General features: G+C 37.5%; 1 protein-coding gene across 2 annotated transcripts in view; it reads left to right on the top strand.

The window, feature by feature from the left end:
- The window catches only part of DOCK4 (dedicator of cytokinesis 4), a gene marked incomplete at both ends in the record, with an annotated part of 246,537 nt that overhangs the window by 164,004 nt on the left and 65,920 nt on the right, over positions 1-16,613 (top strand). For both annotated transcript variants that reach the window (XM_080615548.1, XM_080615549.1), the window contains 8 exons: positions 2,577-2,674; positions 2,767-2,850; positions 2,944-3,044; positions 3,757-3,838; positions 4,865-5,035; positions 7,275-7,467; positions 13,944-14,071; positions 16,246-16,380. In XM_080615548.1, coding sequence (XP_080471674.1) covers positions 2,577-2,674; positions 2,767-2,850; positions 2,944-3,044; positions 3,757-3,838; positions 4,865-5,035; positions 7,275-7,467; positions 13,944-14,071; positions 16,246-16,380 — 992 coding nt within the window. The remainder of the gene's footprint in view (positions 1-2,576; positions 2,675-2,766; positions 2,851-2,943; positions 3,045-3,756; positions 3,839-4,864; positions 5,036-7,274; positions 7,468-13,943; positions 14,072-16,245; positions 16,381-16,613) is intronic.

Genomic DNA, 16,613 nt, shown 5'->3' with positions numbered 1-16,613 from the left:
CTTCAGCTGGTCTCGCTACTCCTCAACTTAAGTTGAGGCTTAAATAGAATAGGGTGCATGTGGCGTGGAAGGCCATTTAATTATCCAAAAGACAAATGCAGTTCACTGGATTTTTAATGCTTATTTCTTGAAAATTCCTGACATAAGGAATAATTAGACCTATCATTTGTTCTTGATCTTGGGAATGTGTCTCTGACACACAAGTGGAATCCTTAAGCGCTGTTAGTGCAATTCTAGAATTTCTTTTAAGCCAAACCATTCCATACTAGCACAACATAGGGCAAAGCAAATAAGAAATATATAAATGCATAAAACCAATTTGTGCCTACCAGAATCAATTAAGGCAGCAAAATATTAATGGAATAGCATGTAAGGTGTTTGCCATTAACACTTCTGGCAAGATTTGTACACAGGTGGAGATGTATTTAATGTTATTAAATACAGAAATATTGCTTCATTTCTTGTGAGAGATAGAAGCTTTACTGGAACAGACTGGGAAAGAAATGACACAAAGATGTCTATGGCTCAAATGCTACTTGAGTATGAAATCAGTCTGTGAAAGTTCGTTCCCATATAGTTGCTGAACCAAGAGAAAAACTTTGTTAGCTTTTTAGTTTGGTAAGTACTGAGAACTTTTCAGAAGAGCTAGGTCCTTCTAAGACAATGTTGGATGGTGACCAACTAGACAGTAGTTCAGCTTAAACTAAAGGAAGGGTTGGATGGTGGTTAAGGTTTTCTGCTTCCAACAGACAGGTTTAAGAAATCCTGAAAAGCTGAGTAGTGAAATGTGGAAGTAGTAACTTGCATGTAGTGCAGCTTTGGGATTTGTTTAATTCAGTGATTCAAAATTACATGGAACTTCTACTCAATACAACTTGACAGGAGTGCTGCAGACCTGAGTGAGTGAGTCACAGCCAGAAAATGTGAGGTGTAAACAGAGAACCCGCAGCAGAAGGGAGAAAAATTATGGAAACCTGGCAGAGTTCAGCAAGGGTCAGGATCAAGTGAAAACTGCTGAAAAGCCAAGCCAAGTTTGCAGCACTCTATTTTAGGATGTTGAATGGTATAGGGCATGAAATTCCCAGTCTCATAGCAAAATGGTATTTTAGTACATCTCGGAAGCTGAAAGCAACAATGTATGACTGGAGAGTGACAAATACAGTACTTAGATTTAAGACAGCTGTGAGAGCAGATAGGTTAACTGGGCCATCACCCTCTGATGAATTTTATGCAAGTATTTACAAGAAATCATATATGAAAAAATGGGCATGTAGCTACATGGAATGTGCTGTAAGATGAGTTTATCAGGCATATCATGCGAGAATAAATTTCTTGATCTTTCATTTCAAAGGATTTCTTTATTATTATTCAGAGGAAACGTAGCAGATCTAAACCATCTGGACTTCAATAACATGCCACATGGAAAACTGGAAAAGATAGAAATTTGAATAAGAATTTTTAAACTGGTAAATATAGGCTAAACCAGAACTAGCAGGTTGCACTGTAGTGGAAGGAATTTCCCTCCTGAGTGGAAGGAAAATATTACCAGAGCTGAAGAATTAGGCTTGGAATTGATCTCTTTTTAAAGTGGTGGAAGGGATGGGGATGGGATTTACTTCTCTAAAACCTGAGACACTAGAGAGCCTGTTAATGAAAGTTGCTGCTAATACGTAGTTGAAAGAGCTTATCAGTTGAGAACAACAAAATCAAAATATGATACAGGCAAAGTCAAGTCACTTAGCTTTAAAGAATTAATAAGAAAGAGTAGAAATTAGATCAAATCTAATGGTACAAAGGGCAGGGTCATACCCTGATAGAGACTCTTGGGGATTCTGCTGAAGCCAGGGAGCTGAATGGTATTAAACAGAAGAAAGACCTATTTGTGTCACCAACATGATGTTTCTAGAAAAAAATTCCCAGATTCTAGAACATATGTCAGGTGTTTACAGTAGACATTCAAGCTTGGTATTGATATAGAAAACAGTCATGTAGTCTTGTCTGTAATGTAGTTACCATTTTGGTCAAGAAAGTTAAGGGCAAATGAATTAAAACTGGAGGAGGTGCAAAGACACTCCCATATGTTTTAGCTCAGAAGAGTGTATTTTCCAGAAGAGATTGTGTTGCTTGTTAAGAAAGCAGGATCTTAGAGACATTGTGTTTGTTCTCTGTAAAGACATAGGAAGATGAGTATTTTAAATATATTCAAACTAGTAGTTAGGAGACTATTTCTGGCTGTCAGAGGACAGCTCGGGAAGACATCCCCTTTGATGGGATGAGAGACAGCAAAAAAATTTCTTAAGATGGTAGTTGACAAATATCTGAACAAGATTATATGAGACAGTTGCTACAGGATACTGATTTTACTGACCCAGTACCATGTTCTTATGTTTCAATTGGTGGAGCAATTACGGAATGGAATGAAAATCTGTTGTTGGACCGATTATACTATAGCAAATCTTGAGATGTTTTCTTTTGGTTTAATGATGCCAAGTTTTGCTGAGTGGACTGTAATAGTAGAATTTAAAATATGAACTGCTGCTTTGCTTCCAACTTCAATTTGCATTTTGCTTTTGCAGGAGATATGCTTGACCTTCTGAAGTGGAGAACGCACCCAGACAAAATTGCAGGTTGCCTCTCAAAATTAAAAGAAATTGATGGTTCAGAAATAGTGAAGGTATATATGTTTCTGTCCTTTTAGATAATCCGAATTGCATGTCACAAAAATACCCATTTATTAACAAACTCTTTCTTCCTCTCTCTAATCAGTTTCTTCAAGATACACTAGACACTTTATTTGGGATTTTAGATGAAAACTCTCAAAAATATGGATCAAAAGTATTTGATTGTTTGGTAAGTTTCATTTTGTGATGATGTTTAACACTGTTTAAGAACTAAGTAAAAAAGAAAAAAAGAGCTTTTTTTTTCTTTTTCATTCACATTTAGGTTCACATAATAAATTTGCTGCAGGACAGCAAGTTTCACCACTTTAAGCCAGTAATGGACACTTACATTGAAAGTCATTTTGCAGGAGCACTTGCTTACAGGTGAAGTCTTTACTTTTTCTATCTGATTTGAATACTGACACTTATGGGTAAGCTAAGCAGAATCACTCATTAGGTTAAGTTAAACAGTATCATTAGAAATAAAATGCAATGCTTGTATGAATGCCCAGATTTATGCCATTAAAAAAGAGTAAAAATAAGTTACTAGAGAGATTACTTGCTAAAGCTTTAACATTGGCTTAATTTTTAAATTTTTTACTTTAGTAGATTTCTTTATTTGAATTACTTTGGAAAACATAGAAGCCTTAACACCATCCAGATACAACTTGTTCACCATCTGTGTAGAGCACTGCAATAATAAGCATCACTTACTCTGCTGTACTGTCTGTATTTATTGCTACCTTAGACATCCATTTAAACCAATGCAGTTTAATGAGAACAGCGCATGGAATATAGCTAGAGTTACTCCATGCTGGCAGTGAGTCTTCTGGCTTAACTGAGCTTGTGTATCCCTGTCGAAATTATTCTATTGCATATGGAATGCTGGTTCTCTGGTTTGTCAGAGATCTTCCAGGTGGCTGTCAGCAATGGAAAACTAAGTGTAATATTGAGTCTGTAGTGATTAGTGAAGTCTAGTCATATATTTTTTATTTTGTCAGTGTTTCTCATATGACAGCTATTGGTTTGCATTTAATGTGCGAAGTTGACTGTTCTCCCACTCTGTGTTATAATACTTTCTGATGTGCTATTCTAGAGATCTTATAAAAGTACTAAAGTGGCATATTGATCGAGTCACTGAAGTGGAGCTGCATGAGCACATACAGGAAGTACTAAAGGTAATAGAAATTGATGAAAGAAATTATATATATGAATGATGTATTCATGCAATACCAACAGGTTTAACTTAGGAAATGAAACAGAGTATGGAATGGTAGTAGTAATTCTAGGAAGCTGCAGACTTTTTCAGTGCAATAGTTTATTCGTCATTCTCTTTTGTCACTAAATTGATCAATGGAGCTTACTACCACTTGACTCTGGAGCGCTTATGTTCCTTTCTGAATGAGTAGAAGTTAGGTCTAAGAAATCAAATATAGATTGAACTGGTGGTATAAACATCTGTTGCATAACAGAATCTAAATGATAGTCATGCGTGCTGACTAAATGGTTCAACCCTGACACTGAGGAATTCTACTGAAAATGGTGGGTGTGATTGCTCTTGTCCCATTTTGTACTACGAACAGAGCACAGTGCGGAGTCAGGCTGAGTTGTACAACACAATAATCCCATCTGGGACAGGTGCTACAGTCTGGGAAAAAAATATCAGTATGGTACTCTTCTGTGCCTTTCTATGCTGCTGCTATCTCAGGTGTCTTGCTAGTAAGAAAGAACTGTTTTTTTATTTACATTCCAACAGTGTTACAACAAAATTTAGGCTTTTTTGGTTTTTATTACTTGGTTAACAGTTTATAGGAAAACCACTTTGAACAAGCAGAGGAATTTCAAGAACAGCTGAAAAATTTGAGCCTATTTCTTATATTGGCCTTGTATGTTTATGTAATGCATGTTTCTGTAGCCAAAGACATGCAAAGGATGTGGGAGGGGAGGCAATGCTGAGATTTTGCAGTTTTTCATTAAAAATACAAGTGTTCCCTGGTTTTTAGAGGTTATGAAAGGCAAGGGAAGAACATTTCTGAGTATGTGCTTTTTGAAATGTTGTTAGTGTTTTATTAGAAATATTTGACAATATTAAATAGATCCTGTTTCAGACCCTTGCTATTTGAATGATACAGTCATTACGTGTGTTCTATTTGAAGATGAGCTGGTTCATTTTTATGAGTTATCTCTGATTTTGACATTTGTAGGCACAGGAATACATCTTTAAATACATAGTTCAGTCTCGAAGGTTGTTCTCTATTGCCACTGGTGGACAAAATGAGGAGGAATTTCGCTGCTGTATTCAAGAGCTTCTTATGTCAGTACGCTTCTTTCTTTCCCAAGAGAGTAAAGGAGCTAGTGCTTTATCCCAACTACAAGTAAGTTTTCGAGCATGCCCTGCTTATTGCCATTTTCCATGTCCCACATAGAAAATGTATGCATGTCCTTACCTGTATTCCCAGGAACGAAAACGTTTTGGGTTTTTTTGCCAGGGCAAAATGGCACTTTCAGCTCATCCTCATACCTTTTCTCCTATTGTGTGAAATTTTCATAACAACAGCTGCTGGTTGGTATATATCTATGGCATATATCTATGCTTGGCATAGCTAATCTTAAATCTAATATTTAATTTTGAATTATAATAACTATATTGCTTGATATAAATGAAGTCATTTCTCTGTTTGGGGCATTTTACAGCTTAGTTTAACCGCATTGAAACTGAAGGATTTGAGCCATAAAAACTAACAGTGTTCATGCTTTACAAGAAACTTTTAGCTCTTGATGAACTGTATGTTTCAATACTTAGCTGGTATCTTTGTTTCAGTAATTTACCTACTTCTACAGCTCACAGATATACCATCCTCTTCCTCTGTTTCTGTAACCAGAGGTTTTTAAGACCAGTTAAGAATTATTAATTTCTTAAGCTCTGTAGAAAATTGTTCTTCCAAGAAAACTGCAAAGAACAGAGAACAGAGTAGAGAAGCGATTTGTCCATCTCAAGTCATGTAAGCAGGTGGAGTGAAAAGATAATAGCAAAATTATATAAACAATAACATTTTGAATTCCTCAGTATTTTTAACCTTCTATGTTATCTGTTCTGACACCAGTGTGAAGAAGGGCTGAGGTGTTGAGCATTTCTAGCTTCTGTTCTCAGGCATTGCCCTCCGTTCTTTTGTTTCCATACTCAGCAATTAATTTCTAAACCTATTTTAGGGTTGTTAAAGTGAACCAATACTGCCAGTGCATTCTCATTCCAAAATGAAAATGTTCATTATTTGAAAAATTGAAAATATAGAGGCCATTATATTATTTGTTTTACAACACAGCAAACCAAAACAAGTCCTCTGAACTCCACTTGTACTCATATCAGCTAACTTCTGTTACCCTTTTAAAAATTTCCTCTCACACATAAGTATTTTTCAAGTATATATATTTTTGTTTGAATTTGAACTTTCTACTTTCAGTTTGTCCTGGAGAACTGAATCATAGAATCATAGAATAGTTAGGGTTGGAAAGGACCTTAAGATCATCTAGTTCCAACCCCCCTGCCATGGGCAGGGACACCTCACACTAGACCATGCCACCCAAGGCCTCATCCAACCTGGCCTTGAACACCGCCAAGGATGGAGCATTCACAACCTCCCTGGGCAACCCATTCCAGTGCCTCACCACCCTCTCAGTAAAGAATTTCTTCCTTAGATCCAATCTAAACTTCCCCTGTTTAAGTTTAAACCCATTACCCCTTGTCCTGTCACTACAGTCCCTAATGAATAGTCCCTCCCCAGCATCCTTGTAGGCCCCCTTCAGATACTGGAAGGCTGCTATGAGGTCTCCACGCAGCCTTCTCTTCTCCAGGCTGAACAGCCCCAACTTTCTCAGCCTGTCTTCATACAGGAGGTGCTCCAGTCCCCTGATCATCCTTGTGGCCCTCCTCTGGACTTGTTCCAACAGTTCCATGTCCTTTTTATGTTGAGGACACCAGAACTGCACACAATACTCCAAGTGAGGTCTCACGAGATCAGAGTAGAGGGGCAGGATCACCTCCTTCGACCTGCTGGCCACGCTCCTTTTGATGCAGCCCAGGATACAGTTGGCTTTCTGGGCTGTGAGAGCACACTGCTGACCAATGTTCATTTTCTCATCGACCAACACCCCCAAGTCCTTCTCTGCAGGGCTGCTCTGAATCTCTTCTCTGCCCTACCTGTAGCTGTGCCTGGGATTGCTCCGACCCAGGTATAGGACCTTGCACTTGTCATGGTTTAACTTCATAAGGTTGGTATCAGCCCACCTCACAAGCATGTCAAGGTCCCTCGGGATGGCATCCCTTCCCTCCGGCGTATCAACCGAACCACACAGCTTGGTGTCCTCGGCAAACTTGCTGAGGGCGCACTCAGTCCCACTATCCATAGTCATTAGATAATGCTTAAAGGAAAACAGTCACAAGGGTAAGCCCGTTAATGAACGTGAGGATATTTCTTCTGAAAACATGACCATTTTTAAAGCTACCAACTATGTATCATTATTCTACAGTTTCTTAAATTTCTGTAATTATTTAAATGCTTAAATGTCAAAACTACACTTCAGTATCTGACTGTCCATTTTTGCCCTTTCCTCTAGGCTGTGTTTCTGAGCTCCTTCCCATCAGTGTACTCTGAACTTTTGAAGCTTTTTGATGTGAGAGAAGTGGCAAATTTGGTTCATGATGCTCTGGGCAGCTTGCCAACAGTCATGCATGGGGATGAGTCCCTTCAAGCTGTTAAACTGCAGAGTATTGGGAAAACTGTAGAGAGTCACCTGTACACTAACCCAGGTAAGGTTACCCTGGGCTGCCTGCAGATAAAGAACTCAAATTGTGTGCTTATTACTTGGGCCAGCAGGAGCTGAAGGGAATAATATTGCTGAGAGTAGTGCTTCCTAAGGAACAATTCTTCAAATACGGCTCTATGCAAACTGCTCATTTAGAAGAATACAGTTGGTTACATTTAGTAGTTTGGTTTTTAGAGACAAAGACTCTTGAAATAAAGCTTTGTTTTGGCCTACTGCTGGCAATATGTCTGTGAAGGAAGTTTTCCTAATACTTTTTAAATAATTGCAAAGGAAAAAGCTTTACTAGGTCTTTAGGTCTCGTTTCTTTTTGTTCTCCTTTGGGGGCAAACAGATCGTCACTTATTCATTAAGTCTTATTTGTGTAACTCTTGCTAGCTCAGCACTTTCATGCATTTCTTAATGTAGCATAAAAAGGCTACACATATGCAAGTTATACTTAGTGCACAGTGTATAACAGCATAGTTATTTGCTATGTGGAAGAAAAGTGGCTGTATGGTGGTGAGCCTGACATTCTTTTTTTCTATTCTATGTGAAACCCATAGAAGTGACCAAATGTTAAATTTGAGATGAACTTATTTGGAAATAAAAGAATTAATATAAAAGAGTTATAAAGAATTCTAATAAGTGTTAATTTATGTAACAAAAGCCCTCTGGAGAGCTGTTTGGGTATTGGCTGATGGAGTTCAGTAGAAACAGCAACTTTTACCATCTAAGATAAACACAGTGATGAATGATCTGCAAAAACCACTGGGATACGCATAAATGTTTTGACATGCTGCAAAATAAAGGAAGCGATTTTAGAACATTAGTTTTTAAAAATGCTTCCAGTGATTGTACTTTTAAAGTATGAGCTCAAAGAAATGGGTAAGAAGTATTGGATCCTGGCTACTTTGCTTCATTCTGGTGAAAAGGTCTCACCTTTTCCCTTCTGAGCCTTCACGGCAGTCCCTTCCAGAATAGTTACCTCTCCCTACAGCTGACTGATCAGGTCTTTGATACTCTGGGTAGATGATGACATACATCTTCATGGAGCAATCGTAAGGACGCTCTAAGTTACGTTTTCCCTTTTTCAAACTACTTAGGGACCAGGTAACATAATTTCCATTTTCCTCCCCTTGTCTTGGTTAGGTCAGCCTAACTGGAAGATCCAAATTAATAAATGTAATTAAAGAGAGTTATTTAATGCCAAGTAAGAGGTTCCTGGGGACTTCCTTGGAATTGTAAATCTACTTTCAGCTGTATGCCAATCTTTTTTGTTTGCTTCCTTTTGTGAAAGTGTTATTTTTTTATTCAAATCCAGTTTCATTATTAAGAAGTCATATGAATTGGTTTGGCTATGAATGCAATGAAAATTACATATTAAATTTTTTGTAGAGGGTGTGTTACACACAAATAAAATATATATTTGTTAGACACCAGGGAAACTGGTGTGAAAGACATCCAGCAGTAATATAAGCTCCTAATGTCCCTGATAGGAAGCTCAAGCAAATATTTGTACAGTATGATTTCAGTCATCTTTATATTGAAGAGTCTTGTGGTGATCAGCATCTTGGTCTCTTTGCCCTTTATGTTTTCTCTATTTAAAATACAAAATTTTAAGTAGACTTTCCTTCAGTCAGTCCCTAGAAGGGAATCCTTTTAAAATCATCTTGGAGAAATAAATATTGCACTAGACTGTTAATGTGCAGAGTAAACTGAACATCCTAATGTGAAGTTAAGGCTTGCTGCTGTGAAAATAATTGATTTCTGTCTCCCAAGTGAAGATGATGAATGCTATAAGCTATGCTGCTAGCTAATGTGTTGGAACTAGATGAAACACAGGAAAATAACTAGTTGTCCAAAGGTCTAATAATGAGGAGGGCACTTCTTAGATAACATTTTCTGTTATCTGTTTTTGTATATTCTGTTTAGCATGGAAGTTTCACGTATTTTCTTTTGCAAGGTCCTGAGCAGCTAACATATTAGTTCCCACTGCTGCAGAAATCATCTGATACTAAAGCTATGCTTTTGCTAAAATTGGGAGATACATTTGGTATATTGTTGGAATCAAACATCAGTGGTTTAAGGTGCCCAAGCACAGACGTTCAGTGCAATTTCAGATGTATTCAATGCATCTGGTCTCTGCCTGCCTCTCTAGAGAATGCAGGTGTCGTGGTTTAAGCCCAGGCCGTAAATTAGAACCACGCAGTCTACTTCTCCCCCCACCTTTCTTCCCTCCGTTTCTGGAGGGACGGGGAGGAGAATCGAAAGAATGCAACTCCCATGGGTTGAGATAAGAACAGTTTAATAACTAAGGTATAACACAAATCACTACTGCTACCACTAATAGTAATAATGATAAAGGAAATAACAAGCGAAGAGAATACAACCGCTCACCAACCAGTACCTCACCCCCACCCTGCAGTGATCCAGCCCTTCTGGGAACTCTCAGTTCTACATCCCAGGCATGACGTGCTGCGGTATGGAATACCTCTTTGGCTAGTTTGGGTCAGGTGTCCTGTCCCTGCTTTCTCCCGGCTTCTCCTCCTCCCTGGCAGAGCATGAGACTCACAAAGTCCTTGGTCAGGGTAAACATTCTGACCAGCAACTGAAAACATCGGCTTTATCAGCTTTGTTCCCAGGCTGAAAGTCAAAAACACAGTGCTGCACCAGCTACTAAGAAGGAGAAAAACTGACTGCTGCTGCTGAACCCAGGACAGCAGGTTATATACTGTATTTACTGATTATGTGTGAGTAGGATGTCTGAAATGGCTTTGTGTTGATGCTTTGGTATAGCTTACATAGAAGCCTTTTCCAGTGATTTTAAACTTCAGCTCTTCCTATAAGGTAACAACTACAGAGATGTTAAAAGGTGACAACAGAAGTTACCTGCCTAGCTCCTGTGAAAAGTTAGTGGGTATAAAGGCCTTACTTTACTTCTGTTTTTTCCTATTTACTTCTGCATCTTTATAATGCGCATAAAATGTAGTGAGTGTCTAGGTTTCTTCCTCCAAAGAGGAAGAATTTTCTTGGAATCACCACTGGTCAAACATCTCACTGTTTAAGGATAATGCTGTCTATTTGTTTAAGATGTTCAATTACACTGATTTTTTTTTTCCAAGCGGGCTGAAGTTTTGACTCAGATATAGTAATTTAAGAGAATATTTCATATTTCTGAAATTAATCTTTAAAATACACTAGAATAAGGAAAGCTTTGTAAGTCTGTGCAGGTGCTTTGCAACTAACTGAAAAGTAAGTAGGAAAGTTGTGCTGTGGGTTAAATATTTAATGTTAATGTAGCTTGCATTGCAAAGTCACACAGATTGCCCAGAGTAATCTCTAACTGCCAAGCATGTACTTGAAAAGCTCAATGTCATGATTTTTTTTCCTCTCTTTCAGTATAATATTTGTAAAGGGCAAGTATTAGCATTTTAAGCAGTCAGCTAATTTGGCTTCCTACACAGAAGAATAACTGAGACAATGAGTGATGGCTAAGAGTTCTGATTATTACACCATTCCTTGTGCTCATTAATTTTCCTATACAGAATGGCTGACATTGCAGCTGGCAATTTTTAAGAAGAAGAGTAATCTGAGACAAATGTTGTATGCTGCATTCTCCAGACTTTCTCACATAGTCCTCTCTTTGAAAGGCTGAGAGTCCTTTGTTAGATAGGTGCATTGCAAATATGAAGGTAAGTTCTGACAGGCAAAGGGATATGAGACAATTAAAACCAAATATTGCCTGTAGCAAATATTCCATCTCTCCTTGTCTGCAATACTATTACATCTCTTCACCTGAACAGGTCAAGACAGAGATGTGTTTAGATGATGGGCTTATAAGGAATATATCTGAAGCTGTGTAATATGTGGTGGTTAATTCAGTAGCTGGCACTGTTCCCCTCCATGTATAGTTGAAAGCCATTGTAAGATGCTTTTTGCTAATCTGTTTGGTCTTGGTGAAACACAGTTCCTGATCATTTTTACAAAAATGGAATACTTGAGACAGTTGAATGAGGATGCTGTTTTGCATGAGATGCTTCAGGCCATGCTTACTGTAACTGTTGGCTATATGTAAGCCAGGTGTTGCTACACATAGATTCTCTGTTCTTCAAAATGGAGTTCATAATGCTGTGCTTACATATGAGCAGCGCACAGAGTAGTGGGTGCTTCAGAAAATGTACTGTACCCTGAGTGTGCTCATAAGGAAGCTGCCTAGAGTTATCCAAGAAGAAACACCTTCGGACAGTGCTGTTCCTGTTTTCTCCTCACCTTCTGGACTGAGGGACTTGAATTGTAGCTGCAACAGAGGTCCTGCTGTCCTCAGAGGATCTATGGCCCAAAGGATAAGACTTAGACTAGTAATGGTGTGAAAGAACTACTAGATCTGCTCTGTAACAGATGTGGAGTTTAGTGTTTTGAGCATTTACCTGGGAATGAAAGACCAGGTTCAGTGCTCTGTCAGCTTGGATTCAGCTTCGCATCATGTGCCTGCCAGGAGAGTACCCTATCCATAGAACCACAGGTTGGTTTACACAATGAACCCTTCATCTCTCCTCTTGAAGATGGGTTACCCGATAGTCAAGAATTTGATGTGTGTAAGGCGTAATGGAAAACAAGGAAAAGTCACCATCCCCTGTATTCTAGAAGCAAGGTCTTTTTTTATAGGAATGGAGAGTCTTGCTTTTCACTTCAGCAGAAGCCATTAGCTCTGTTTTTTTTAATCTATCAGTAATCGATAAGCTGATTTAGCAGTGAGGATCAGAAGCTGGCACTTCCCTAACCACAGGTCTGCACATCAGCCAACTTTCTGCCTGCTTTCTCTTTGACCCTGTAGATCTTGGTGGTGGCGGCTGTGTACCCTTGACATCTCAGAGTACCTGAGGCAACACTTTGCTGAGCTTCTGGTTTTCAGATGAAAGGAAAATGCCTTGTTGGTTTGGTTGAAATGCTTCTGCCCAGCTGCAGTGCTAGAGACAGATAACAAACTCTCAGGCCAGTCCTGATGAAAACCTACTGAAATACTTTCAGAAGTAAGCAGTTACTGGATCGAGGCTCTTTGTTTCTCAGTTTTGGGTTTCAATGCCACTAGTTTTGTATTCCTTGATCACGTTTTGATTACTGCCATACAGTCTTTGTTTATATTTTTCTTCCATAGGAAGACATAGTGAGCACCTGAATAAATAATAAGCATGAAACACCTGTTTAAAAAGAGCAGGTGAGCTTTTTTTAAAAACAAGAATATACTTAAATAGTGTGTACAAATGAACTTCTCTGTATGATTTGTCTTGTTAAAGATAACTAGACAGTGAAAACAAGGGAATAATGAGAAAACCAAGATTAGTGCTGTATTTCAGTGAGTGAAAGAAGCATTCATCAAATAAAATCTCAGAATAAATCCATCTTTTTCTTCCTTGTGGAAAAAATAGAGGAAATATTTTGTGGGGGGAATATTTGCTTATAGAAAAGCTAATCCACAAACAATGCCTGGTTGGAAAAATTATTTTAAAGGAGTACTTTCCCAGCTAGATAAGCTACATTTTTCAGGAAAGAATTACATTAATGAACAAAGGAACTGAGCAGATGAATGTATTTAGATAATGTAGCATATAATCATCATTAAAATGTTAATAGAGGAAATGATTCAAGTACATTTCTATGAGAACATAATTTCTCAATTATGGAAAAGATCTAAAAACAACAACAAAATGGAAACAGATAACACCCATTCAATTTATCAAGTTGTAAATAGGTGTGTGTTGTCATAAATGTAAGTTTTAGGCTTTTCCCATTTAATGTTATCTTTAATTAAAAGAAAAAGAAGCAAGAAAAAGTAGCATGTTAATGAAGTTCTTGCATAATTTTGGGACAATTCAGGACTGAAAATAGCACCAAAGAGCTGTGTTTAGAAAATGAATTAGAGGAAAGGCAAATCAATTCATGTAGATACCAGTAGTCTAAATTGCTCATGCTTAGTAGGAGTGAGGAATATGGTAAAGTGAAAATCCTGAAAGAAATCTGAAAGTACTGCTTGTCTGAAAAGTAGAACTCATTAGAATAATTTCAAGATGAACCTTATTGTGACCTTGGCTTGCAAAGGGATCCTGTCACATGGCAGGGAACATTAGAACATAATTTCACATTATTTTCAATACAAGTATCCCTGTGCTAAGGTTTTTGCATGACAGTTCAATAAATCCTTAGAATTTTCTGTTACAGTATATTCCACACAGTGGTGTTTTTCTCCAATCATGATATGACATACTGACTTTCAGCATATTGTTTATTCTTCAAGTCTTTGCTTTAGAATATTGTGATTCTGCAGTAAAAGCTTCTGCTTACGAAAAAATGTTGGTTACAGCAAGTGAAAGCTTCTGCTTATCACAAATACTGGTTTAGACTGAAAACACATTTTTTTGTCTGTATTAAAATTAAATGTTTCTATGAGAAGCTTGTACTCATAAAATTTTTCATTTTTTCCAGATTCTCGATACATTCTTCTTCCAGTAGTTTTGCATCATCTCCACATGCATTTACAAGAGCAGAAGGATCTTATAATGTGCGCACGTATCCTTAGCAACATATTTTGCCTCATCAAGAAGAACAGCTCAGTGAGTAAACACTATGTCACTTCCACAAGGTGTTGAACTTTATGTGTCTCAGTGACATTTAATGACACGAACTGGACTGTGACGAGGAGCATTTTGAAGAGTCCTCTGAGTAATGATTCTGCATAAACATGTCATTTTGATTTCTCATGAGCCTTTTCTTCCATGCAAGAATATTTTAATTGTCGTGCATAGTGTTCTGCCAAGCTTTGACTCTTTTTGAGTGTTATGTCGGATAGAAAATGTCCATTTTCTCTTGGAGGCATTTTCAGTTGTGGGCTGATTAGTCGTAGAGGACACAGGGATGATATAGGTAAATAGATTGAGCCCAGTATTGCAAGGGGAGTTGCACTTGGTTGTTAGCTGATAAACTCTGGGGCCAGTTTCTGATGTTTGCATTTGCAAATTGATCTGTGAAAGCTGCATATGAGAGCTAGCTTAGATAGGTGTATTGCAAATATGAAGATGATGATAAGTTCTGACAAGCAAAGGGATATAAGACAATTAAAACCAAACATTGCCCATAGTTAGTGCAGTACATGCACATCGAGGCCAGCATACATTACACCGTAACGCATTAGTGACAACTGTTTTACGTGTTTCTTCATTTCATACCACTGTCAACAATTAAAGTTGATCCATCAGTGATTTGATATGGAAGTGGCTTGCCCTTTTGGCACTGTAACAACTTTTTCATTGCAGCTGCTCCTGGATTAGTGTTAGAGCTTATCACAGGATAAAGCGCTAAATGATAAAGCATAGCTGTGGGTTTGGATTGGGAGAAAGGCTTATATGTCTGTTCTTAATGTCAGGAGATCTTTCATTTGGAGTCACCAAGCAGACGTGTGCACAACGAGTGAATGTCTACATAAAACTCTCTTTAATGTTCGCGATATGCAGCTACTGTTTTTAGTAATCTTGCAGTCATTGACAGTATTAACAACTTAGTGACTTTGATATGATTTTTGTGGATCAGTTCCATCAATTCATTGCTTCATTCCAAGGTAATCAAGATAATTTAAAGATTGAGGGAACAAGTGAATTGGCAGTCAGGCAGCTTTGAAAATTAAAGTCATCAGCCGCTCTAATAGTTTGTGCATGAGTCCTCATGTTTCAGTTCCTAAATACATTGTATACTCTCTGCCTTCTTAAGTAGCAAAGTTAACAGTTGTTTGGTACTGGATGAAGTAACAGAGAACACACCCGTGACACTAGACTCCTCTTGAGTCCAAACAGGAATTTGGAGTTTTGTTACAAACAATATGCTTTGGGTGTGTAGGAAGCAAAATAAATAAATAAATCACTCCTACACCTGGTGTCAGCAAAGTTGAATGAGCTGTTTGTCAGCTGAGTTTTAGTTTGGTTGTATGCATTTGATTATGAAGTGTTTCTTTCTGCAAAGAAATGTCATCTTAAATCATGGATAAAATCACTCAGATTAAGATGATGTTGTCTTGCTGCAGTGGAGACAGAAAACATTGTTGAAGCAGGGAAAATGTATTTCCATCTGAATTAAAAAGGAAAAGTAACTAAGCTTGACTTCATCAAGTGCTTTCATGTGTGTAATTAAGGTATTCGTGGTCTCTTTCAGTGGTGAACACTTTGGTTCCTTTGTATTGATGTGGAGTACAAGCAGTTGTAGGCTTATATAAATGACTAATTTGTTTGTGCTACTCAGCTGATGGGAAGCAATGTAGCTGGTCTTTACTGCTGAAACAGGTCTTGAAGGTTGATCACCATCTGCTTGTTTCTGGTGATAGTTTTGAAGTGTGAAAACAGAATTCTACTTTTTTGAATTTAAGCCTCTCTTGGCAATTTCCCCAGAAAATATATGGGCATTACCTATAAAAATCTTGTCTCAAAATTTCTCCTATATTATTTCCTGCTTTCTTCTAAACATTAATTGGAAATAGAACTATGCTAATTTGATGAAAGCTTACATAGTCAAATTCCATCCCGTAACTGTCCTCTATACTTCAGTTCAATGTAATTAATTGAAAACTGTTAGAGAAAAAAACAATAGAATTAAACAGTATCTTAATTAGAGAATAGTCCTTGTTTCTTGAATGTAACATTTTTAGTAGAACTACAATTTGTTTCTAAAATGACATCAAAGGAAAGATGACTGTGGTCATCTTTCTATTCTAAAATCTTAAATGTTTTATTTACTATTTAAGGAAAAATCTGTCCTGGAAGAAATTGATGTGATAGTAAACAGCCTGCTAGATATTCTGTTAAGGACCATACTAGAGATCACCAGCCGACCACAACCATCAGGCTCTGCTATGCGCCTCCAGTTTCAAGATGTGACTGTAAGTTTCTTAAAATGAAATATCTCACAGTTGTCACTGCTTGGACTACTAGATTTGTAACAATGTTGTCTTTTCATTGCAATTCACAATGTTAAGATTTCGTTCATGAAACAGAAAATGAGAACAAAGAAAACTTTTTTTTGCACCTTATTTATTTTCAGTGGAAATAGTAATTTTTTTTAATTAAATTTACTTATAAATTCTGACTATAAAAAAAAGAACTCAAAAGACGA

This window comes from Psittacula echo, assembly GCF_963264785.1.
Source record: "Psittacula echo genome assembly, chromosome: 1".
Lineage (NCBI taxonomy): Eukaryota > Metazoa > Chordata > Aves > Psittaciformes > Psittacidae > Psittacula > Psittacula echo.
This window is presented reverse-complemented; position numbering and strand designations above follow the sequence as displayed.